The 27907-nt window shown below is 38.8% G+C and overlaps 1 protein-coding gene across 1 annotated transcript in view; it reads right to left on the bottom strand.

Moving 5' to 3' along the window:
* Positions 1 to 27907, bottom strand: part of si:dkey-288a3.2 (protein phosphatase 1 regulatory subunit 37) — a 312886-nt gene that overhangs the window by 255088 nt on the left and 29891 nt on the right. Inside the window, exons 3-5 of the mRNA XM_034194841.1 lie at positions 15666 to 15711; positions 5070 to 5170; positions 4743 to 4862 (exon numbers count right to left, since the gene is read on the bottom strand). Coding sequence (XP_034050732.1) covers positions 4743 to 4862; positions 5070 to 5170; positions 15666 to 15711 — 267 coding nt within the window. The remainder of the gene's footprint in view (positions 1 to 4742; positions 4863 to 5069; positions 5171 to 15665; positions 15712 to 27907) is intronic.

Consider the following 27907-nt stretch of genomic DNA (forward strand, 5'->3'; position numbering starts at 1 on the left):
TTCAGTTAACAAGCCCACTGTTACTGGAATTGCGTGCTGAACTGTGGTCAGCCCTAGAGTGTAATACAGTGAGGAGCCATGGGTTGTCAGTGCCCACACAAGTGTTGACTATGCTGGACTTCCTGGCAACAGGGGCATTCCAGTGGGATCTGTCCGATTAGTCAAGAGTGGGCCTGTCAACCTTGAGCCAAGCCATGCCAGCTGTGTGGAACGCAATCATCCGAATGTCATTCTGGTACATCATATTCCAACATTAAAGTGCAATTTGCAGCGATAGCCGGTTTCCCTAATGTAATTGGTGCTTTTGACTGTTTCTCCAGGTAAAACTGGAGTTGCGTCAGGAAGGGCATCCGGCGTAAAACTTGTGTTAACTACCTGTGCGGATCTGGCTGTATCTGCTGTGGCGACCCCGAATACAAAATGGGAGCAGCCGAATGGACAACAACAGCAACAATCGGTGCTTTTGACTGTACACATATTGCTATAAAGGCACCATCACGTGATGAAACAATTTCATTCCATCAATGTACAAATCATATGTGATGCACAAATGCATTGGGTTGGGTTTGGAACAGGCTAGAAGCTGGCACAATGTGCAATGGGTGGCTGTGTTGTGAATATATAGTTTAAGCATGTAATTCTTCAAAACAAAAAGGAGCACAGGCACATTTGTGCATGTGCTCATTGCAATATGTTTTTTTGTTACTATTATTAATGACTTTTTTCTTGATGGTTAAACTAGAACTGCAGTGCTTCTTAATAGGCCTCCAATTGTCTCCCTGTGTTCATTATTTGTCAATAAACACGTGTGTAAAGTTGTGAATGTCACATATTGTCAACTGTGGCGCACCTTTTTTTAAACTTCAGTGTGTTTTTATTTCCATTTCATGTTTATTCCATTTGACAGGGTACCAAATAAACTATCCCTGCATATCTCCACATAATTTCCAGTGATCTGTAGCTCACACTCTGTGTAATTTCTTTTCTGTGTTCATGTGGAATGATCACACAGAGGGGAATCCCATGTCCCAGGGCCTACTTACATGAAGCTGAATATTTAAATAGGGGTATGGAGTGGGTGGAGTTAGGTACATCTGCATGTGTGCTCAGTTCCACGTTCAGTGGGTTGTACAAATGGAATGTGCTTGGATCCATGTGTACACACACTTTGATACATCTGGATATTTTTGTGCGTACACCAGTTTCTGGGTTTTAGCATACACCATTTTTCAGTAGGAAATTCAGGTAAGTCTTTGGACATGAGGCCCCTGGACTTTTCAGAGTGGTATGGCTGTAAACAGCAGCTGTAATAACTTGTAGTGCTTTTACAGCTGCTGTAACAATTCAACTGAATTTGTTTTTACAAGTATTTCCTCTGTTTCTTTTTTATGTTTTGTTAATTGACTTCAGAGTGTTTATTTATTAATGGAAGATCTCACACTTGCAGTACACAGACAAAATAAGATGAAAGTCTTTGGAAATTGGTTACAGAACAAAAATGTCATGGTGAGCGAAACCTCACAATAATTTTTCAGGGCACTTTGGCCACAGCGAGGGAATGTCACAGCTGTGACACTCCTACAGTGCCCCCAAATCAGCAGATTTGCATGATGCATGGAAATGGACTTTTTGGTTATTCGAGCCATGAAAATCCACCGAATTCCTAAATGAATCATACTAGCGTTATGAGAATGTTTGGTTAATGTTATGAGAACATTAGTTTTTTATTATTATTGTTACAGTAATGTTATTATGTGGAGTTCTTCCTTGGTTATGAGAATATTTTGGGAAAAACATAACTCTGAGTGTTCTGGGAACGTTCCCATAACATCCTTAGAATGTTATCAAATCAAATCAAAATCAAATCAATTTTATTTATGTAGCGCCAAATCACAGCAAACAGTCGCCCCAAGGCGCTTTATATTGTAAGGCAAAAGCCATACAATAGTTACAGAAAAACCCCAACGGTCAAAACGACCCCCTATGAGCAAGCACTTGGCGACAGTGGGAAGGAAAACTCCCTTTTAACAGGAAGAAAACTCCAGCAGAACCAGGCTCAGGGAGGGGCAGTCTTCTGCTGGGACTGGTTGGGGCTGAGGGGAGAGAATCAGGAAAAAGACATGCAGTGGAAGAGATCAATCACTATTGATTAAAAGCAGGGTGGTGCATACAGAGCAAAAAGAGGTGAATAAAAAGAAACACTGGGTGCATCATGGGAAACCCCCCAGCAGTCTAAGTCTATAGCAGCATAACTAAGGGATGGTTCAGGGTCACCTGATCCAGCCCTAACTATAAGCTTTTTCAAAAAGGAAAGTTTTAAGCCTAATCTTAAAAGTAGAGAGGGTGTCTGTCTCCCTAATCCGAATTGGAAGCTGGTTCCACAGGAGAGGAGCCTGAAAGCTGAAGGCTCTGCCTCCCATTCTACTCTTACAAACCCTAGGAACTACAGTCTGAGAGCGAAGCGCTCTATTGGGGTGATATGGTACTATGAGGTCCCTAATATAAGATGGGACCTGATTATTCAAAACCTTATAAGTAAGAAGAAGAATTTTAAATTCTATTCTGGAATTAACAGGGAGCTAATGAAGAGAAGCCAATATGGGTGAAATATGCTCTCTCCTTCTAGTCTCTCAGACAACATAACCAAAAGAGAACCAGAGACAAACTGGTGTTACTTTGGTTGTGAAACGAAGCAATACTGGGTTGATCAGTTGTTTGAACGTTCATGTCTAAGTCAAGTTTAAGTTGGGAGTTGCTGAAAAATACTCAGATTTTCTCATATTGCAATAAAAAGTGCTAGATTGTTAGCATTCGAATGATAATACAGTGTGTGTTGTGTGGGCCGCTGAAGAGGAGGTACTGCTGGCCCACCACCACCAGAGGGCGCCCTGTCTGGAGTGCGGGCTCCAGGCACCAGAGGGCGCTGCCGCCTCACAGGAGCAGCCGGGGTGACAGCTGTCATTTATCGCCTATGACAGCTGTCACCAATCATCTGATCAGCAGTGGTATATCAGCAAGACGACATCTCCACCTCTTTGCCGAGATATCGCTCTACCTAGGAGGTACAGTACTCAGCCGACTGTGTTGTCTTTTTGACATTAACACTTTGTTACTTTTGTGCGTTAAATAGCAGACATTCTTCCGACGAGAGGTGGAGGTGGTTTTCCCGCCATACGGATTGCTGGGTGCAAACGCACCCACATTTAACTGTTTTTGTTCCTCGCCAGCAGTACCAGATCCGACACGCGGAGGCAGTGGCCACCTGGGAGTTCGGGACTTGGCGGCTCCAGTATTCCCGGGGTTCGGTGGCGGAGGAAATCATGTGGTTCCGGTTCTGCTTTGGACAGACGTCTCTTATCTTCGAGCCTGCCCACGTGACACATTTTGTGAATTGACTTCTTTGTCTATTGTTGTAATCTGTTGTGTTTGTTGTGCTTATTCACAACAGTAAAGTGTTGTTATTTGACTTCCTCCATTGTCCGTTCATTTGCGCCCCCTGTTGTGGGTCCGTGTTCCTACACTTTCCCAACAGTGTGAATGTGTTGACATAATAGTGGTGCCTTTACGTGGAGATTGACCTTTAAACCGTGGGTGGTAGTAGCTTTATAGAAGTGAAGGGCATGATGCATATTGGCCTTGATATCAAAAAGCCAAGTATGCCCCTCTAAGGATTTGGGTTTACTTTATAATTTATCTGTAGTCCCACTCACAGGTGGCAGCAGCGCCTCATTAGGTGCTGTTTGCCATCAGGTCAGGACAGGTACAGGAACGTGCTGTGCCATGTGTCCATTCATCTGCCACACTTTTGGAAGTGCCTTAGGTTCTGCAACCACCTAGGCAGACAACTAGACCATACCCACCTCTCAAATGTTACCATCTATCTGCTGCATCCAGTTAAAACATGGCCATGTCCTTGGCCTTTTCCAGCAGCTGAGATCCGCAACACTGAGGCACCTACACACTAGATTATGCCCACAAAAAGGCACCACATGACCAAAATGTCTTGACGTTCACTTGCATTATGAGTGAGCATTAGCCTCTGAGTGCCTCATGGTTGTAGGGAGACTGTTCCATAGAGCGGGTGCACGATAAGAGAAGGCTCTTTGACCCACTGACTTCTTCTTCACCCTAGGAACACACAGTAGTCCCGCATCCTGCAACCACAGAACCTGGGCCGGTACGTAGGGCTTCGCCAAAAGTGACTCTTTATCTAATCTACCAAAGTAACCGTTCACTTGACATCAAGTCATTCCGGGGTAACCAAGAATCCTCCATAGAGACCAAATACCAAACACATCCAGGTCACTGGTTAGTGTCCAAACATTTGAACCTTTGTTTTCCTGCAGAGATAAACATCGTGGTCCAGTGACCTCATGTCTCCATAAGCTCGTTCCATTGTCTTTGCTCTTTGATACTCACCCTCTCATGCAGCTGTATCTACCATGGCCATGGTGAAGTCTGGATATGTCAGATAGTTTAATCCTCAAAAATTTTTCACTTAAAATTTATGCTTAAGTGTGGTTGCATTTGTCCGCTCACAGCTAATGAGCTACCCTTGCTAATGCAGAGTGCGACGCTGCAGCTCTCCCGTAAGTGTGCACCGCAGTGGAACTTGTAACCCTGTTTGCTCTGCCCTGCGTCCTGTAGCCATGTAATGTACAACAAACTCACTATGTAGGAGGTACATTATTCCCCAGAGAAACCCTACAAGAGAAGATTACTATTCCCACGTGTCAGCCAACCTGCTTTATCAAATGAGCGAGGGCTCTCCACGCCGACGTTCCCATGCTGCTGTTGTCAGAAATGTCAAGATGGGTTGTAGATTCATAGTACAAAATCATATCCAGCATGGACGAGGCTCCCTGCAACAGAAAAAAAAAAAAAAAAAACATGGGAAGGGGAAAAAATGAAGAAAACAGGGCACCAAATTTGACAGGAATGTTATGAAGTTCTTTTGGAAGAAAAAAAAAAGATCACCTCTAATCTGATACAGGGGAAGTCTGAATATGAAACTGTATTGGAATTGGAAGACGAAGATGAGGAAAATAGGTTTTGCTCATAAAACTCACATTTTCTTCCAGTTGAGCCGCCTGCAGATTGATGAAATCAAAGTGCAACGATTTCAGGACGGCTTCCAGAGCTTCACAGGAGCGGTGGTCTAATCGCTCACCTTGATAGAGACGAATAATCAAACCTAAAATAATTGGTGTGGGCTGTTTGCTAAGATGCAAAATTGCCTGCCTTCAAATGTGCTTTATCTTTTTCTGAAAGGAGAATTTTGGCAACAAAATCACACCCAACTTCCTTAATAAGCAAAGTTTATCCCTGTGAAAGTGTGCAGGTTTATTTTTTTTCATAATAAAGCCCCGAGGCTTAATCATAAAGAGGAAAAGAAATAACGATCAGAAGGATCAGGAGTGATGTGAACGCTCACGTTTTCGTTGTTGACTTCCTGCCTGCCAGCTGACAACTGCAATCAACAAAATGCAAAAAACTTCCAAAATTCTAAAGCACAGTCTGATGAGTAGTAAACTTTATATTTAATAATTCAAAAGTAAAGCAGATTATTATTTTCAGCCTGATGGTGGTGTTTCTCATCACTGAATGTGTACATGCATCAAACCACAACAAATGTATCATTTAAAGCTTTTTTTTTTTTCAAAATCTGAAGAAGTGGCCCTTGAATTAATAAAAAATAATTTACCCTGGCATATACACTCTAATTTTATAATGTAGTGCATCACTCACTCACTCATCTTCAGCTGCTTACGCCAATCAAGGGTCATGGGGCGCTGGATGTGGCAGCACAGCAGCTTAGTGGTTACCACTGTTGTTCAGAGCAAGAAGGTCATGGGTTTGATTCCCACCTGTGACCTTTCTGTGGATGTTCTCCCTGTGTTTGCGTGGGTTTCCTCTGGGTGTTACAGTTTCCTCCCACATTTAACCCTATAACGCCAAGTGTATCATATTTGATACAGGATTTTCTGAGATGTCTGCTTCATCAGTGTGATATTTTCTCCCCAAAAAACCCATCGTATACAATGAGATACTTGTAGTGCACAGACAAACCACCAGATGTCAGTATCTTATGCATCAGAGGGCATTCAGATGAGACATTCATAATGGCTGCCTGAAACAAGTGATCCATAGTAATTTCCCTAAGAAAATGCAGAATTGTATAGGTTTGAAATGTTATTAGTCAAACTTTATTGCAGACTCCAACGTCTAAATAGACATACCATCACATACAAAACATAAAACAAATATGTAGTATAAGAAAAGGTGTATATATCACATAATATTAAAAAAGAAAACAAATAAATATATATACACATACACACACATATACAATATATATACATACATACATACATCCATAGACATGTACACACACATACACATATATACATAAAAAAGTGCTTATGCAATGTTTGCTCTGGATTTAAAATGTATGTTTTTATGCTAAAATGCCCAATGTAGCAAATATGATACAAATAAAAACTCATATATGCAAAAAGGTTTTTGTTTTTGTTGTTGTTGTTGTTGTTGTTTTTTCTGGTGGGTTTGTTGAAAGGTCCAATAAAGACTTGTTTCAAAAAAATAGAATTTTCTGACAATTATTTCACAGGGTGGGCTTTGTAGGGTTAATAACATTCAGGTTAAGTGAATTGGAAACTTTCTAATTGTAAAGGTCTCCCTTGCAAAAGTAGTCCATGGGCCAAGCAGGTTTATGGTACCATTGAAGGTGACCAAATGACACTTAGAATCCAGCCTCAGTGTACCATGGCCTACACAAAACTGTAGATAACAATCCCAGGGTGGTACTTGTAGCCAGGTAGGGGTCAATGAAGATTTACACAGAAGTTAAAATCTAAAAATGCTCCAATCATGTTGAAACTATATCACATTATTTGTCTGATCATAATGATTCCAAAAAGGTATAGTTTGGACTATCTGTGATGGAATGTTCTGGAGTTATGGGTCAAAACAGCAAAAATGGTGACAAAAGTCAATTTCAGTTTGTACAACACACTCTCACAGGTGCCACTAGCTTAGCTTATGGCAAGCTAAAAGTGGACTCTCCAGTTTCTGAGTATTCTGTGTTAGTGCACGCCTGCAGCCCACGTGCTTGATGAATTCCTGTGCAAAAAGTAGTTCCCAGATAATTGATAATGAGTATATCTCATCTACATTAATTCTAAAATTTACCAGTAATAAAATGATAAAGATAACTGAAGTTTTAAGAGTGGCCGTAATAAATATTTAAGAAACTTACAGTTTATGAGTAACTTCACCTGTTGCTCAAGCACAATGTAAACATTGACACGATGGAGTTTGATGCGGAAGACTGAAAGAACTGAACTGCACTGAAAGAGATCTATCTGGGACAAAGAGACACATTCTGTGTGTTGTTGCTCCAACGAGAGAGGCACGCTGAGCAGGGTGACGAAAGTAGTCTGGCGAGCTCAGTCTGTGTGCGAGCTATCCCACAGTTCCATAATAGAAGAGATGTCGGTCCAATGAGAGCGGCACTCTGAGCAGGGTGTTTGTACACAGTGGTCAAAAGTTAAAGATGCTACAATTTCAGTAAAAAAAAAAGATGCAAATTATTGTTTGGGTTGATAGGGTTCTAAAGCTGGTGCTGGAAAGCAGGAACAAAGGCAGGGAGAGTAGTACGTGTGGGATGTGTGGTCAGTTTGCAAACTGAAAGAGCGATTATCTGTTAATGATTATCTGTTCAATACAACATATAAAACTGAAGTCCTTTTCCTATTAGTTTTTAGTCCATGAGCCAAATCAGTACCACTTAAGGTGAATAAACAACACTTTGAATCCAGTCTCAATGTATCATGGCCTACACAAAAATGCAAGATAGACATCCCAGGGTGGTAGCTGTAGCCAGGTAGGGGGTCAATGAAGAATTACACAGAAGTAAAACTTTAGAAATGCTCCAATCATGCTGAAAACTATATCACATTACTTGTCTGATCATAATGATTCCAAAAAGGTATAGTTTGGACTATCTGTGATGCAATGGTCTGGAGTTATGGGGTAAAAACAGCAAAAATGGTGACAAAGGTCAATTTCAGTTTGTATAGGGGTCAAAAGTTAAAGTTGCTAAAATTCAGTAAAAAAAAAAAATGCAAATTATTGTTTGGGTTAATAGTGTTCTAATAAGGAATAGTTTGCACCATCTGTCATGCTTAGTTATCATGTTACAGGGTAACATATGTCACATGTCATAGAATCCAATAGACGTTAAAGTTGTTTGACCTTTACCTTGGAGACCAAACATTAAACACAGTCAAAACAATTCCATTTATTAATCCTTTTATTTCAACCAATCATTTGCATAATTTTGTGCTGAAATTGGAGCAGCTTTAACTTTTGACCCCTGTACAAACTGAAACTGACCTTTGTCACCATTTTTTGCTGTTTTGACCCCATAACCCCAAAACATTCCATCACAGATAGTCCAAACTATTCCTTTTTGGAATCGTTATGATCAGACAAGTAATGTGATATAGTTTTCAGCATGATTAGAGCATTTTTAAAGTTTGACCTGCTTGGCTCATGGACTATTTTGAGTCTTCTGAGTTCGCATCCCAATAACCAAGGGAAAAATTGGGAATTTCAACCTAACACCAGCATTCCCCTTTAAATGATTCCATTTAAGGTAATCAAATAACAAATAACATAACAAGTGGACTCAATATGTTACAAGAGGACTCAATATGTAACAAGTGGACTCAATATGTATATGCTAAGCTACAACAATTCTCTCTTTTCATGTTTGACATTTCCTTGTTGTACTTTCTTTTATTCATACAGTCATCCTGCTAAGTCCGGTCTGCTTGAGGTTTCATCCTGTAATCAAAAAGCACATGACAGAGGTTTTTGGCCAATGTGTGTGTCAGGTTTGACCTTCCTCTTGTGACACACCTTGGGGCAACTTATCTTGTGATTTGACACACTACAAATAAACTGAATTGACAACTAAATAGGTGACTTTATTTAACCATTAACTTTATCACTTTATCTAAACTCTGGGTCTTCTAGTGACGCTTAGGGCTAGTGGCTAGTGATTGCCTTAGTATTTCTTCTGTTTTTCTTGCTACTTATTGATAAATTATATCTTATTTGTGGTCTTTCTGCTGCCTGATTCTGTTTTTGTTCTCTGTCCGAGGGGCGGCTCTATCCACAACTGGGAGTGGGTGTCTTCTTCTGTAATGGTCATGAAACAGATGGGATCTATGGACTCATCTCCCACCCCCACTCCCCAACCAGCCTCCTGTCCTCGACACCAGCATGGACTCCCAAAATTTCCTGTATATTTGTGGGTGATTCTTTAACTACGGGCACTATTGGCCTTGTAAATGTAATTTCCACCACACCATTGCCTTACAATATAAAGCGCCTTGGGGCAACTGTTTGTTGTGATTTGGCGCTATATACATGTGCTCTGATGCACTATTTATCTCCATAGAAACTACCCAAACAATCTTTCATACAAACTGTTTAAAGGGACATTACAGTGTTGTGGTGGAAATTACGGCAATAGTGTGGGACAACTACATTCTGTTTAAAAAAATCACAACAGTTGTATGACATTGAATACCCCAATTGTGTTTTGATTATTTTGCTGATATTTTATTCAGAGATATTTTAAAACATTAGAAAAAACGTTTCTTTACCATTCATTTTTATCATTGAAGATCAAAAGTCTGGGTGTGGGACAAGCACAAAACAGCAATATTTGCATATAATGATGCTGAAAAAAGGTGAAAAAGTCATCATAGACTACTAGAACAAATTTCTTAACACACTTTCATTGTAAAGATAACTATAAAAGTGTGAAATTTCCCCTTTTTTCTGTTTTTCATACAATATGATCAAAGGACATAATAAGTGCCCGTAGTCTAAGAATCACCCTTGTATTGTCCAGTGTGTCTGTAGCATAGCCCAAGCAGAGGGTCCCCCCTTTGAGTCTGGTCTGCTTGAGGTTTCTTCCTCAAATCATCAGATCATCAATCATTTTTCCTTACCACTGCCGCCTATGTGCTTGCTCTAGGGGTTGGTAAGGTTAGACCTTACTTGTGTGAAGTGCCTTGAGGCAGTTTTAATGTAATTTGGCACTATATAAATGACAAAACTGAAATGAATTGAAATTCAAGGTGTGGTTGAATCCAACTGCCGCTGTACTTTGTGTTTCAGACCTTGAGTCACAGACTGTTAGGATATAGCCCTGCTGCATCTGTAAAATGGGTGCCGAACATTTCCCTTTTGTATCCTGGTACTTGATTTTTTTGGCTTTGTGTTCTTGTCAATCCTGTCACAATCACAAAGTGCACGCTTGTGTGTTTGAGGAGGTGTGTGATTGTGCAGAAATATACAAGGTGTTTTGGGTTTTTGGCCATCATCTGAAGAATGTGTTCTTGTGAGCGCTGTTGTCATTTTTATTCAACATTAACTGAAGGAATTCCAGTTATCGCTTGGTAATCTGATCAGTGCGCTAGGGCACAGCACACTGATCAGGAGTCACACCACAAATCAAACTGTGACTGATCACACAAATCCACGTGGCTTCTAAAACTCTCCCTCTCTGCTGGGTTAATCCTTATCTCCCCGACCAAGAAGGCGGAAATGATAATTACTATCATAATTATTTCCCAAATGATTTTTCCCCCTCTGTTTTAGCAATAATCACATAACTGAGCGATGGCAGAGGGCGTGTGGGGTGAAAGGGAGAGCCATCTTAAATCCCATTTTTCTAATCCACCTTGCGTCGGCAAGATAATAAGCCAGCGACACCCGCAGTCAGATGTCATCAGTGCGTGACAACAGTGACGCCCATCACGGCGTCGCACACAACTTTACACGGCCACCGTGTGTGCGCGTATGTGGTGTTGTGAGAAGACTTTGGAGACGTTCAAAGACAGTAAACTTTGTCCACTGTGCATCTGAACGGGGGATCCAGATTCAGGATTACACCGAGTGTGCAGCCACATTTAGTTCACGATCAGCAGACTCAGGGATGTGAGCTGGTGTCACACTACTTTTACGTCAATAACACTGATGTTAAAGCTCAAGCAGCATTCCTTTAGTTTTTAACCAAAACAGTTTGATGTCACCTAAATACTTTATATTCATATTTCAAATTACGGCTTTGAGTTGATCATAACTACGTATAACTGGAAAGGCACTTTGAGATTAATCTGGCAAAGATGAGTAACGTTTGGATTTTTGCTCAAGATAAATAGCATTACTTAAACTGAAAAACGAAAAAACAGTAGTTAAACCAGCGTAATTGAATTGTTTCAATTGGTAACACCTGAATGAATTCAGTTCTTTGAGATTAAGTTAGTAAACATATTAAGTTATACAAGTTAGTAAACTATTTGTATTAGTAGATCAATCCTTAATGACTGGATGTTTTCTCTCTTTTTTGTTTTCTTTGACCGTATTTCCCATATGTAGACAAAATGCATCATGAATAGGGAAAAACAAAACAAAACATAAAGTCGCAGTGGAGTATAAATCGTACTTGTTTTTGAAACATGTTTTTCAAACATATTTCATGTATTTTGCAAAATTCAGGAAAAAAAAAGGTTTGCAACAATCTGGAAAGACTTTTAAACCCCACACTAGTCTCAACAACTTTTTTACGCTGTAGTGAAAATAAACTATTATTTTTGTGTATTGTGTAATTTTCTGTTTTGTTGTATAAAAGACAAAAACAAAGATCAAAAATATACATTTGGATCCTGATTAACAACTGAATTTTAATGATTCTAAAAAAAGTAAAAAAAAAAAAAAAAAAAAAAAAAACATTTGGTTTTTGCTCAACAATAACAAAAAAAGTTATTTTGTCTTCATTTTTTTTTCTCATCTGTCTGCATATATAGTGAATGATGGTATGTGGTCAGTCCTGACAGAACCATTTTTATATACTACATATATCTATGCAGTTTGATCTTGCAAAACAGGTAACATTTAGGAGTTCTTTGTCTTAATTACATTGATTCTTTCAGCAGATTTCATGAAAATTCACTAAAACATTTTTTTCGTTTGTTTTAAATTTGAGGGACATGTCAAAATGCGGCAGCACAGTGCCTCAATGTAAGGCATTGTCAACCTATTCTAAGGCTCACCTGTTCACACTTGTAATGAGTTGGGGCCCATTTGATTCTAATAACCTATTATAACATGTATTAATGGAATGCAACATCACTCCCTATTAGATGGGAGCCCAGGAATTAAATAAATACACACACACACACACACACGCACGCACACACACACATAATGTTTTTCGGTAAAGTAAAAACACTACTGTTATTTTTTTCATTTCAAACATATCCATTTTTATCTATCCCGACATCACAGTATAAAATGTTAGTAGGCCAAACTGAGTCTCAAATTGATGATGATGATTTAAAGTTGAATGAATGATGTACTATTTATTATTTAATATATGGCACTAAATTCCATCATAGATTAAATTAACAAAGTAATATTAACATTATACTGCCGGGATAGGTTCCAGCCCTTTATTGGAGTAAGCGGGTATAGAAGATGGATGGATGGATGGATGCTAATTTTATATCATAATATTACCAATATTGTACAACACTAGAAACTAAGTTAAACTTGAAAAAAGAAATTGTGGCCCACAAGATGGCACTATGTAGCCACAGCCCAGTGGTTGAGAAACACTGGATTCATGGTTAGCGCTGTTGCCTCACAGCAAGAAGGTCCTGGGTTGGCTTCCAGGTAATAATTCTACTAATAATTATATATATATATATATATATATATATATATATATATATATATATATATATATATATATATATATATATATATATATATATATATATATACACACTCAACAAAAATATAAATGCAACACTTTTGGTTTTGCTCCCATTTTGTATGAACTCAAAGATCTAAATCTTTTTCCACATACACAATATCACCATTTCCCTCAAATATTGTTCACAAACCAGTCTAAATCTGTGATAGTGAGCACTTCTCCTTTGCTGAGATAATCCATCCCACCTCACAGGTGTGCCATATCAAGATGCTGATTAGACACCATGATTAGTGCACAGGTGTGCCTTAGACTGCCCACAATAAAAGGCCACTCTGACAGGTGCAGTTTTATCACACAGCACAATGCCACAGATGTTGCAAGATTTGAGGGAGCGTGCAATTGGCATGCTGACAGCAGGAATATCAACCAGAGCTGTTGCTCGTGTATTGAATGTTCTTTTCTCTACCATAAGCCGTCTCCAAAGGCGTTTCAGAGAATCTGGCAGTACATCCAACCAGCCTCACAACCGCAGACCACGTTGTAACCACACCAGCCCAGGACCTCCACATCCAGCATGTTCACCTCCAAGATCGTCTGAGACCAGCCACTCGGACAGCTGCTGAAAAAATCGGTTTGCATAACCAAAGAATTTCTGCACAAACTGTCAGAAACCATCTCAGGGAAGCTCATCTGCATGCTCGTCCTCCTCATCGGGGTCTCGACCTGACTCCAGTTCATTGTCGTAACCGACTTGAGTGGGCAAATGCTCACATTCGCTGGCGTTTGGCACGTTGGAGAGGTGTTCTCTTCACGGATGAATCCCGGTTGACACTGTTCAGGGCAGATGGCAGACAGCGTGTGTGGCGTCGTGTGGGTGAGCGGTTTTCTGATGTCAATGTTGTGGATCGAGTGGCCCATGGTGGCAGTGGGGTTAAGGTATGAGCAGGTGTCTGTTATGGACGAAGAACACAGGTGCATTTTATTGATGGACATGTCACCCATTGAGCATGTTTGGGATGCTCTGGACCGGCGTATACGACAGCGTGTACCAGTTCCTGCCAATATCCAGCAACTTCGCACAGCCATTGAAGAGGAGTGGACCAACATTCCACAGGCCACAATTGACAACCTGATCAACTCTATGCGAAGGAGATGTGTTGCACTGCATGAGGCAAATGGTGGTCACAGCAGATACTGACTGGTATCCCCCCCAATAAAACAAAACTGCACCTTTCAGAGTGGCCTTATATTGTGGACAGTCTAAGGCACACCTGTCCACTAATCATGGTGTCTTATCAGCATCTTGGTATGGCACACCTGTAAGGTGGGATGGATTATCTCAGCAAAGGAGAAGTGCTCACTATCACAGATTTAGACTGGTTTGTGAACAATATTTGAGGGAAATGGTGATATTGTGTATGTGGAAAAAGTTTTAGATCTTTGAGTTCATCTCATACAAAATAAAATGGGAGCAAAACCAAAAGTGTTGCGTTTATATTTTTGTTGAGTGTATATATATCCTGTTCCCTGGGATGAAGGACATACAAATATGTTTGTTTGCATTCTAACAAGTCCCTGGCACGCAGGTATTGGATAAATATATATTGAGCTTTTGCATATATCACACTACATTTTGACCCAAAGACTTTGGTAAACTCATTTTCCATCTCCAAAACAGTTTGTCCAAATGAACTAAGGTGCATTATTACTAAATATTTGAAGAATTTCTAAAAACACAGTTCATATTTTCAGGAATAGAGCCAAATTATATCTCATAGACTGTTTGAGACAAATATAGCTCTGACATTAAGAAAGATAGGATTGTTCTGAACATTTTGATGTGCAACACATGGGCATTATACAAACTGCAAATACCTTACAAGGGAAATTTCTAAAGAAATGGTACAATGAACTGGACACTCCTGCGAGTCCATAGACCCCAGAAGGTTTAAAGTTCCAATTTAATAAATGAATGTTATCCAGCTAAAGTTAACATTATCCTCACCAAACATTAGCAAACTAAATTTAAGTAAGGACCACAATTGTTGTTGTATAATTCACACTCTATCTGAAATGCCTCAGAACATTGTTTTGGAGTCCATATTTAGTCTTTATTTAACTATCCCATTGAGATTGAGATCTCTTTTGCAAGGGAGACCTAACCTTGCAAGGTCTAACCAAGGAAGACCTGGACAATTATAAAGTTTCCATTTCACCTAACCTGCATGTCTTTAAATGTGGGAGTTAACCAGAGCACCCGCAGGAAACCCATGCAAACACGGGACGAACATGCAAACTCCACACAGAAAGGCCATAGGTGGGAATCAAACCTATGACCTTCTCGCTGTGAGGCAACAGTGCTAACCACTAAGCCACCGTGCTGCCCATATGAAATAGAAGTCACCGTGTGCTGTGCTCACTTAGATGAAATTATGATTTTTATATTTAAAAGCTACATTTGGTACATGTTCTGTAAATACACTGGTGTGAATATTGCCAATTAATTAAAATAAGTGTGGTATTGTTCAGGCTGGCATGTGTAAAGTAGGCCTTTTGTTTGCATGTGATTTATGAAACCTTGTTGCTAATCACTACTGTGGTTGAAAACAACTTTTTTTTGTGCTGTATAACCATGTAAAGTATATTAAAACATTATCATAAATGTGTTATTAACTGATGTTTGTTTTATCATAAAATGCATTTTTGTGTTGTGATGTGCCATTGGTCTGGTGTGTTATTGTGTGCTTTCTATAATTACTCTTTGTGAAGAAATCCTTCAGTGCATCATGAATGTCACGTAAATTCCTCGGCCGCGTTTAATAATGATGGAGTGCGGCGTTCAGCTTACCTTTGAGATCCAGACATTTCATAGCACCACCTACACAGACGCCCTGCTGAGAGGGAGAGAGAGACACACACAGAGACCGGGTGGGGGGGAGACAGAGAGGAGGTGTGAGGGAGAGGCGTGAACACACATGCCCGCACACACACGGCACGCACACACTGATATTTGGCAGCGGTATCTGCTCACCGCCCGGCCTCTGCATCCGTGCCACACTGTACCAGTTTGATCAGGGAGGCTCATTGGATGCCAGAGCATGAATTATGAATTTCACACAGTTTACCGCCACCGTTGATGGTGACACGGCGTCCTAATTAACCAGTGTATAATAATTAGAAACAGCTGGTCATCAGTTGATGTGTTCATTTGCTGGAGCCAGTGTTCCACATACATCTAATTTGACTGCATCAATCACCGGAGGTGGCAGATATGTAACAGCAAGCTGAAAAATCAGATTTAACTAATTTATTTTTCTTTTTTCCTGATAGATAATTTCAACCTGGTAACACGCTCGGAATCTAACCGAGCTCACTTTCGTTTCGAAGGCCTCGGTGTGGTTCACGTGCAGTCTGATAGAGGTTCTCTTAACTACAGAAAACACTCAAACTACAATTGATATTGATACAAATACAAACGCATATGTGTTAGAATATCAAGAAAGAAATGTGTGATTGATCAAAGCGGGACACTAAACTCACGAGGCTGGATTTCAATCAGTTCTGCTGTGTGATGACAAAAAGCTGCTTTAGATGTTTTTCCATGCGACAACAGCTCTGTTCTCAGACGCGTCTGTGGTATTAATTATGAAAATTGTCAAATATGCAGACACACGTAAATCAGCATCACATATCAGGATGTGAAAGCTTGATTTTAGCCCCCACAGCCACCAGGGGGCCCCCAAAGTGAAGGAATTAAAATGATGAGGTCTGTTTTGGGTTCTTTTTTTTTTTTTTTTTCTCTCTGCCAAGTAGATTTCTGTTTTTGGCTCCGATGGTCTGTTTGCTTGTTAGTAGTATTTTATAAATAGGCATAAAATGATTGTTTGTTTGTTTGTTTCTGACACTTGGTGAAAATATCAGGTGTAATAAGAGAAAGAAACCACAGATCCAGGAGATGACACTGTCTTAACATTTTTGTCCACAGCTCAGAAAATAACTGTTGGTTTGGTCTGGATCTGGGTCTCGATCAAGGGTCATGTCCCATCACAGAGAATCAAATTTTTGGTAGGTAGGCCAAATTTTTGGTTTGGCTTGTAAAATGTTTAGGTTTCCTGTGACTATGCCTGAAAATGATCAAAAATGCTAATAATGCTTCAAACTACATCATTATTTTTTCATAGCTTATAATAACGTCTGTTTGTGTTGAATCGTGTTTTATAATCATTTTATTATGAAGCGAGTGATTTTGTGCTGTCATGTTCCAAGAATTCCACCGACAAACCCATCAAGTGTTTCTGCCGTTGTGTTTTATGTGGACGATAAAAACCTGATAACTGAATAGAAAAACAAAATCCCACATTTGTTGCAGCACAAACGTTTGGACATTTCAGACCCACTGAAAAAGAAGAAAATAATTGCATTATCAAAATACTGGGGTGCCTAAAATATTTGCACAGTACATACTGAAATGAGCGCCACTCTTGATTGCCTTTATTTGTATTTGCATTGCATATTTCAAAAGGAGGAAACAATACAACATATTGTTGACATACTGGTTTTGACAGTTTTTTGTGAATGTAATTGCAGCTAACTGTTCTGCTGCATTCTTCCACATAATTACAAATAAAGCTGCAAAAGCAGGAAAATCCAGTGTCAACTTCCACGGTTCATGCATTTCATTATTATGGTGCATACGAGTAGCTATGTCATATTTCAATCATCCTTTATTGGCTTTTTTCCTGATAAGTGATTTAAAGACCTGTGTGTTGTTCTGGGGCCTTTTGTCCAGCTGCAATTACTCTGTCTGTATCAGTGAATGGGGGTTGTTGTTTGATTTGTTTCCCTCTTGTTGCTAAATACGACTCGTTGTTCAAAGACACGCAGCAGTAGAAAAGATTGTCCTCGATCTGCTCTGGTGGTACAGAGCAGAGACAAAAGGACGGCAGTCATAATGTGCTCCTGCTGATGGATCAATGAGGAAAGTGTGTTTGTGGGCACAGCAGTCCGTTATGTGATTGGTAGAGGCGACTGAATGTCCCTTCTAATTACCTTACACACACACACACACACACACACACACACACACACACACACACACACACACACACACAGAGTAAGCTTTAAGAACAGACTCGTAAAAGAGGATTTCAATCATTTCTTTCTGAGCAGTGTAGTGACAGAATAATGGGAACACTAAATAAATCTGGTATTTTCAGACTGAAATGCAGATAGATAGATAGATAGATAGATAGATAGATAGATAGATAGATAGATAGATAGATAGATAGATAGATAGATAGATAGATAGATAGATAGATAGATAGATAGATAGATAGATAGATAGATAGATAGATAGATAGATAGATAGATAGATAGATAGATATTTTAACAAGATGAAAATCACAACGTCGACAGACAAATCATACTGCGTTCCAGCAGTAACAAGAAATACAAAGCAGTAATACTAAGAAAAGATTGAAAAAGTACTACTGTTTAGATAATTAGAACTGCAACGATTAAACAATATTCAGTTAAAGAATCAGATTAATCAACAACTTTAATAATCAATTAAGCAATTTGAGTATTTTTAACAGTCCAATTTCTCTGATTTCAGATTCTTAAATGTGAATACTTACTGGATTATTTCTTTACTAGTTTCTTTACTCCTATGTGGCAGTAAACTGAATATCTCTGGGTAATATCGTTTTGTGATCTGGAAAACATTGATCAACATTTTTGCACCATTTCTTGCCATTTTATTAATGAAGGCTGTTGCAGAATAAATTAAATCTTGAAAGTAGGGGGTGGTGGCCAAGCAGTTAAGTGTGCTTTTTTTTCCAATGTGAAAGGTTCTTGGTTCAAACCCACCCCTGCCGATTCTCCGATACGGAATTGCGTCAGGAAGGGGATCCAGTGTAAAATGTGGGGTCTCCACAGCACATCCGAGATGGATCTGTATGTTGATTTAGCATGAGTGAAAACAAGGGAGATGCCAAAGGGACTTACTATGGACCAAAAAAATAATCATTTATGAAAATAGTTGTTAGTTTGAGCCTTTAAGACAATATGAATAGTTGATCAAATATTATATCATTAATAAGTGTGAGATGCATATTATGTTGTGAAAAAAACATTTTACTGTTGCAAGAATAATCATATTTTTATAAGCTATTTGTTAGAATGTCTTCTTTCATTGCTGACACACTGCTTTCACATACAATATGCAAGATATTCTACAAATAATGCAAATTGATCATAGTGTGAGTTATGGGTTTATACTTTTTTGTATTTCCATCTGCTATAAAAACTGCATCCTGATCTTATTATTTATCTGTTTGTTTGTAGGAGACTACTCCAAAGTCTATGAACCAATTTAAACAAGCCAAACAAATTTGGAGACTGGTCTGTTGTAAAAACTACTAAAACAATTGTAACTAAAGTGGACAGAGCGCTGGTATTCTGGAAACTGACAACTGCTTTAACATACAATATGCAAGATATTCTATAAATAATGCAAGTTTTCTTCACTTTATTGATCATAGTGTGAGTTATGGGTTTATACTTTTTGTATTGCCATCTGCTATAAAAACTGAATCCTGATCTTATTATTTATCTGTTTGTTTGTAGGAGACTACTCCAAAGTCTAGAAACCAATTTAAACAAGCCAAACAAATTTGGAGACTGGTCTGTTGTAAAAACTACTAAAACAATTGTAACTAAAGTGGACAGAGCGCCGGTATTCTGGAAACTGACAACTGCTTTAACATACAATATGCAAGATATTCTATAAATAATGCAAGTTTTCTTCACTTTATTGATCATAGTGTGAGTTATGGGTTTATACTTTTTTGTATTTCCATCTGCTATAAAAACTGCATCCTGATCTTATTATTTATTTGTTTGTTTGTAGGAGACTACAAAGTTTATGAACCAATTTAAAGAAGCCAAACAAATTTGGAGACTGGTGTGTTGTAAAAACTACTAAAACAATTGTAACTAAAGTGGACAGAGCGCTGGTATTCTGGAAACTGACAACTGCTTTAACATACAATATCCAAGATATTCTACAAATAATGCAAGTTTTCTTCATTTTGGAGTAGGAGACTACTCCAAAGTTTATGAACCAATTTAAACAAGCCAAACAAATTTTGAGACTGGTCTGTTGTAAAAAACTACTAAAACAATTGTAACTAAAGTGGACGGGGCGCTGGTATTCTGGAAACAAGTTTCTAATAACATTACAACTTTACCACTGTAACATGATGACATTTTCCCCCAAATATTTCACCTTTAACATGTTCAAGCTCAGGTGAGTGTTTTGTGGTGTGTGACCCTGATACAGTTGGCTGTTACGTTGTTTTTGAGGCAAACGTGGAGCCATCTGTCCACCCGTATCCCACACTCTGATACATGCACAAAGACGTGCGTCTTCCTTCCTGACAAGAAATCCAGTGGTGGCTGTTTTTCGTTGTAATGAATTTCTAAACCTGCTTGTTGCTGCTCCGCTGTCTTACCACTGCCTCGTGGTGAAAGCCGGAAACCAAAGGCACCGGCTGCCAAATCAATTGACGTATCAGGAGGGAGAGAGGACAAAACGGAGTGATAAAAAGAAAAGCTCTCACACATCGAGGGGGATCTGCTTTTCAAACTTGACTCCCACAGAAGTGGTGTGTTGCATTTCGCTGCTCCTCGCTCAGACGTCCGCGTTAAAAACTGTGTGAACGCACCATTTTTTCTGCTCAGCCTCTTCACTTAAATCACAAAAATCACATGTATGTATTTTTTACCTGCATTTTTCCCACAGTTGGAGCTTTTTGGGTTAAAAATCACCCCCACGTTTTCCTTCCAGCATCTTTTCTGCAATAAAGGATAAATTATTTAAAATAACACGACCTTTTATCTCGCACCCTTTGAAGGCAGCAAATTAAAAATGTAAATTGGGAGCTAATTAATATGTAAATGTATTCATTCGCCGTTAACAATTAGCAATTAAAGCTGCAGTGTCTAGAAAGAGCCCAGGCAAAATTGTAACCTCATTTATCATTTAAAGAGAATGATCTAAAAACGTACATAAAATTGTAATTGACTTTTAGTGTATTTTCAACTGTCACTCCCTTTGTTCATGTACAGCGACTCTGTAAAACATGAGCGTGTGCGTTTAGCCATTTAATTAATGCCACTTTGTATCAAATATACTGTGCCCTTAAACCATGCATGTCAAAAATAATATACGCTGACGCCTGATGAGGCAGTACTTGTGTCGCAGATGTACACGTGACAGTTTTCTGTGATCTGACGCTGTCAGCAGGGTCGGCCTTTAGCAGACCGAAACAACGTAGAAGGAAGATGGTGTGTGACTGTCGCCATGACATTTACTGAGACTCCTGATTATTGATTCCTTGAAAAATTATTGTTAAAACAAATAGTAAAGCTCCATGTTTAATAATGTATAGCAATGAATATAGATGGTAACTGAATATCACAGCAGCATTAAACAAAGACAATGCATGTAGCAATGCTGAAAAAGTAATAGCACATATGTCATTGTTATATAAATGTAATAGTTTTTGTTTCTTTGGATAATTAAAAAATAATTACACATAAAGTATATATTTAAATTTAAATTTGCTTTCAGACATATTTATCAGCAGTCAGCACTGAACGTTTAAAATACAATATGTTATATTGGGTGATTTGGGAACAGGCCTGCTTCCAGCAAATCAAGATACACTTGATTTCCCAGTTTTTGCACATTTTACACCTCAAGAGAAATAAATAAAGACTTTTGTACAGTTAATTTACATTATGTCTTTCAATTTGGGCTTGTGTTGAACATACGTGTTTTAATAATGTTACAAAAACCAACTTACATTTGTTAAATGTTTTCTTGTCAAATTCTTTTGTCTTCTTTTTCTAACAATGTGTTTAGAGAAAATAACTATGTTTTACCCTTGTGAAGCACCTTAGGGTGGCTTATGTTGTGATATGATGCTGTATAAATAAACTGAATTGAATTAAATTGAACTGAATTGAAACCTGCCTTATTTTTTGAATAGTTTTTGAGAAAATCATCAGACACTAATTGATTTTGGGGCTGTTTAGAATGACTCAGTGAGGTAACTGAAAATCTTTGTGTAGGTTGACATTGATTGGGGGCCTCTATATGCAGAACTACTGAAAATGCAGGGTTTTTTGGGGGGGGTTTTTTTCCAGCAAAATGTTGAGAAGTGTGCCAAATATCATTTTGACTCTTGTGGGGGCCCTTACAATGATTCAAAGACAGACATTTTTCTTGCCTGTAGGCAGCCTCTGTAAGAATATTTGTGTTAAATTAGAGAAAAAGTGAAAATTGAGTGAAAAGTAACATGTATTGCCTTTTCTAGAGGCTCAAGGGATTCAGTAATAAAGTCCAACTTAACTTAACCAGACAATCCCCGAAGGATTATTTGTCCCAAATTTCCAAAAAATTCTATGAACAGATTTCCTGCATTAAATTGAAGTGTTGAACAAAAGTTTTGTTTTTGTTTGATTGCGCTTTTGGGGGGCGGGGTCCTAAAATGACTTAAAAATAATGTTTTTTTTTCTCTGTAGGCAGCCTCCTTTACGATCTTTATGCAAATTAGCTTTTGAACAGTTTTTCTGCAATAATTTAAACAGGGCATGGCTTTTTTTTTTCTTTTTTTTTTGCTGTTGTAGTTGTTGTTTTGTTTTTTTGTTTTTTTGCACTTCTTGACATTCAATCAGAAAGTCAAACTTATGATGATCAGACAGTCCATCTGGATTGTTTGTCCAGAAGGACTGTCTGGAAAATTAATCCAATGTTTTTTTTTTGTTTGTTTGTTTTTTTAATACTAATAATCAGAAAGCACACTGTGCATTGCAAATTGTGCACCGCAGGCTACTCACAGTAAACTGAGCATGAATCTTCCAAAGGTCTAAAAAGTGATAAACTAGAGAGCAGACAGGGCTTTGGCATATTACATAGCAAAAAAGAAAACCTTGCTTTTTTGTGTTGATCTGTTGCATTTAATTTAACCAAATTTTAGTCAGTTTAGCTTCATTATATTCATTTTTTTCATTTGGAGAATTAGAAGACTATAGCATTAATTGTTTTTGAGTTATTATGTTAGCAACCTGGGGGAACGGACACATTAACTCACTACATTTTATCGGGCACGTGCCTATAGGCTTTTTAAAAGCCCCGTAATAAGGCGCACTTTCGACTGATTCGGGAGCCTTATTTGGTCCCCGGCCTGCTAGTTTGAGACCCCACACTTCATGTAGATGATCATGATTACAGATTGTTCTGTAATTTTTGTCCCCTGGGTGAACTTTGGGTGACTCCAGGCCTGACTCTCCTGTAATATTATCCTACTTGCAAAAGCAGGCATAATACTTGCACAGTCACTCAGCCATGCAAATTCAATTCACCCAAATAGAGCAACACCAATAGAACCTCACCATTTACTTTAACTGCAACTGCTTCAAAATCAATTAGAGGCAGAAAATGTAAAACAGACTCTTTTACACGATTTCAGTTATGCACGCTGTTTCCCAAACGGCATTAAAGCCAAATCGTAAAAAAGTACAATGGGAAAGGCACGGGCTCCAAAGCCAGTGTGTCTTAAATAAAGCATGTTGTGTGCGCGTGCAGCCTGCCGAGGCCGGCTGAATGACAGACTGGAACGTGTTAGCGGCTGGTCCCGTGGCGATCCTCATCCCAACGCACCGCGTCCCTTCTTCTTTGTGATCACTGCGGCTGTACGCCATTTCAAATGCACCACTAACCACCCCGTTATCGCCGTCCCGGCCTGTAATGTGAAGTGCGACATATGTCCGGTCCCCCTGCTGTTTCCTGATAAGACCGTGCGTGCAAAAACACTCCAACACCTCCTCCTCCGCACTACTTTTGTTTTGCATGCAAACTATGTGAACAGCCACCACGGAAAATAACGTGGCACTTAGTGACATTTACCTCACTGCCGACTATTCCACACACAGGGGGGTGCTGCAGTAACAATCAGCATGCATTTAATTTAAAAGAAAAAAATGTTCCCTTTAGAATTACACAGGCGAGCAGAGATATAGCTTTCCGTGTAACAGTTCTGCCGACAGACTTCTGCAGTGCAACATTAATGCTAATCAGAAGCGGCGAGAAAGCAGCGGTGGTCTGCAAAAATAGATTTTCTCTTGTCTTTTCACTTGTGGAGGGATTGTGTCTCCTCTTCCCCCGCCTCTGACGGGTTCAAACTGGGAAAACATTTGTGGGAATTGGATCTGACCCTATGAATTCAAGAGCAGCAAATTGTCATGTAGCTGTGGGATAAATAATGAAAGTTAAGTTGTGGTAATTGATTTCTCTTCAGTCCACTCAACTGAATAATCTGCAAAGGAAACAATGGCTAAGCTGTTCATTAGAAGATCTGCCAACACGCAACTAATGCTGAGCTTATTCTCCAAACATTATGGCAGAATACAAACTCAGAAATGTAGCTTTGCTTGCTTTGGAATCCTTTTGTGTTTGGAGAATAAGGCTTAGAAAACACTTGAAGGCTGGAAACAAATGCTTTTTTTCTATATAAAACGAAAATAAATATTTGAGTTATTATAGCCGTGTGCAGTAGAACATCTGGGGTACTCTGTGTCCATCTGTGTTTGAGCAAAATAGTTCAAAGCATTTTGAGCTGATTTGGACCAAACTTGGTGGAATAACTGAAGGTGATTTTTGACAAAAAAATCACTTCCAAGTCAAGATCGCGCAAGTCATGTCAGATTGCATCAAGAAACATACACTAGTCATGCATGTTTCCACATCCACCACACGATGGGAATACCTTGGGTCTCAGCTGGCAAGCACCCAGGCAGACATTTGATCCACTCCAATCTCCCAAAAGTTACCATCTATCTGTTGAAGACTTTTGAGACGTGCATCACATTTATCTTCTGCAGCACAGAGAAGTTGCCTTTGGCCTTTTTGGTCTTTGGTTGTATGCCAACTTGTTAACTTGTCATTACAAAAACCAAATGACACTTAAGTTACGACAATGGCATGCCACTACTATGACGAAACCTTCAAGTAAAGTGTTACCTCATCTCTCCAGAGTTGTTCAATCAGATTCAGGTCTGGGGTCTGGCTGGACCACTCAAGGACATTCACAGAGTTGTGTTGAAGCCACTCCTTTGATATCTTGGCTGTGTGCTTAGGGTTATTGTCCTGCTAGAAGATGAACCGTCACCCCAGTCTGATGTCAGAAGTTCTCTGGAGCAGGTTTTCATCCAGAATGTATCTGTGCATTGCTGCATTCATCTTTCCCTCAATCCCAACTGGTCTCCCTTGAGACAATCCTGTCTCAGAAGTCTACAAACAATTCCTTTGACTTCATGCTTGCATGGTTTGTGTTCTGACATGCACTGTCAAATGTGGGACCTTATATGTAGACAGGTGTGTGTCTCTCCAAATCATGTCCAATCAACTGAATTTACCCCAGGTGGACTCCAATTAAGCTGCAGAAGCATCTCAAGGATGGTCAGTGGAAACATCATCCACTTGAGTTCAATTCTGAGCTTCATGGCAAAGGCTGTGAATACTTATGTACGTGTAATTTCTTAGTTTTTTGTTTTGTTTTGTTTTGTTTTTTTCTAAATTTGCAAAAATCACCAAAAAGCTTTTGTCACATTGTCATTATGATGTATCGTGTGTACAATTTTGATAGGCAAGAACTGACTCAATTTTCAAGGTCATACTTCAAAGGTCAAACTCAGGAAAAATCTTGGAAAATTGGAAAAATCCTGGTCCTTTAACACTGAATGAATTTTCAGAAATCCATAACTCAGTCAAAAAAGATTGAATTTATTTCATATTTGAAAGCATTATGTAGGATGGTATCCATTATGGAGTGGCAAAGTTTGATCCAGATCTGATCCAGATTACAGATTTTGTAGACATTTAAATTTAACATTGAAAACCCAATTGAATGTATATTTTAGTGCAAACTGGCACTCTCGATGGATTTACTGGATATTTGATTTTAACATTGAAAGCCCTTTTGGTCTATAATGTTGTGTATTATATTTTAGCTTATGAAAAGTCACTTCTAGCAGGACTTTGAACTTGAATTTTTTTCCCAAGGTAGCCATTTGTGGAACTGGAAACTCGAGTTGGTGGAGGTTTGCGCTCTACAAGTGCAGTGCTCTAGTTATCATTGTAATGGTTAATAAGTCCCATGTCCTCAATGTTCCTGCAGGTGCTTTGTTAGTGTCAGAGGTAATTGTTGCTTTGGAGATCATGTCCAGGATTGGCAGTCACAGCTTGAAGAGCAATATCCTCAAAGTCAGTCATAAAAGCCTGCACACACAAGTCCAAGTCCAACCCCTTGCATTGGTGCCGAAGAGTTCAGAGTGCACATTTGTGGTTGAAACCAGCAAGAAATGTGTTCACAGCTTCAAAGCACTTCAGTTACAACTCCAATTGTACGTACTCAGGTGTGTGAACTGATCATAAAATAACAAATGAAATGTATCAGAGGGCAGATGCATACCCTGCACACTCCACACATGACAGTATAAATGTACAAGGAAATATATATCCTCCTAGGGCCTGGCATCCACATATGTGGACATGACATTTTTGGTTGTCTAGACCATAATACTAAGTTTTGTTTCATGAGAACCTCTGGGTCTTAGGAGGTTAAATATATAAATATATATATATATATACACAGTGGTGGGCACAGATAACCAAAAAATTTACTTCAATAACAGATAATAAGATAACTGCAAAGTTATCTTTGATAAAGATAAACCGATAAACCACCCAAAAATGTATCAGAAGTAACAGATAATCGATAACCGATAAATTCCGGTGTGGTCTATGGGATATTTGCAGTTACTAAAGAGCTGAAATTGATTTTTAACACGATCATTTTTGAAAGCATCAAAAGCGGTAAAAGACCTAAAGAATAAGCAAGAATGTTTGACCATGCTACCCCCTGTAGGAAGCAGCACAGACAAATCCTGAGAGCACCCACGAAATCAACTCTTTACTAATCATAATCATTTTTCTTTCAACATTCTGCTCCTCCTCGAAGCTCTTGTTTACAACAGCGCTCCCACCACAGAAACTCACCAAGAGCAGCCGCAAGACCAACTCCCTATCAATTTCAACACTCCGGTCAGGCAGAGGTCTTGAAAAATAAAGTCATACTAACTTATGTTTTTTGAAAATACTGATAGAATAACTCCATTAATGTCAATTCTGTCATTTGTACAAAGTGAAAATATAACATATATCTTTTAATGTTGAATAAGGCACTAATTCTGAGGTTTTGTAACAAACACAGACCGCAAAGCATTCTGGGTAAAAGTGCTAAACAGTGATTGGTTCAGTAATCCATTATGTAAACCAACATGTTAATGTGACATGTGTCGTGTGTTGGTTTAAAGATAAATGTGCTTTTGTAAAATATTCCATTTTTATTTGTAAAAACAGGCATTTTTACGGAGACCTGGAAGTGTCATCGCAATTGCATGTTTTAAAACTTTTATGATGTTGTAAAATGTGCACTCAATATTAGTAAGTAAGTAAGTAAATTTATTTATATAGTGCCTTTCACAGACATAAGGCCATGTACACACGTTGTCGGGTATTTGTAAAACCGAATATCTTACCCTTTCAGTTTGGGGAAAAACTTCATCCACACTACGTCATTTAAAAAAAAAATCCATCCACATCGAACCGTATAAATGTGTTGTAATTAGTCTGACAAACCTTTGGGTGGCGGTACTGATTAAAATTCTATCCAATCAGGAGCCTTATTCTCTTGTCGTCACTTCCACAAAAACTAAAAACATGGCGCCAACCTCGTTCATGTGGACCGATAAGGAGTCGGAGTTACTTCTAACCATAGTTTTAGAATACAAAGTTAACAAATATATGCACACAAAAAGCGCCTGGACAATGGACAATACCAACAGAGCAGCCATGTACCCAGACATTTAATACTGCCATGAACACTCCTGGCCAGTAGATGGCAGTAGTGGCCTTGAAAAAATGTCAAACAAAATTCCAGATAATCCGTGTCTGCTACATTT

Source organism: Thalassophryne amazonica, chromosome 19 (genome assembly GCF_902500255.1).
Source record: "Thalassophryne amazonica chromosome 19, fThaAma1.1, whole genome shotgun sequence".
Lineage (NCBI taxonomy): Eukaryota > Metazoa > Chordata > Actinopteri > Batrachoidiformes > Batrachoididae > Thalassophryne > Thalassophryne amazonica.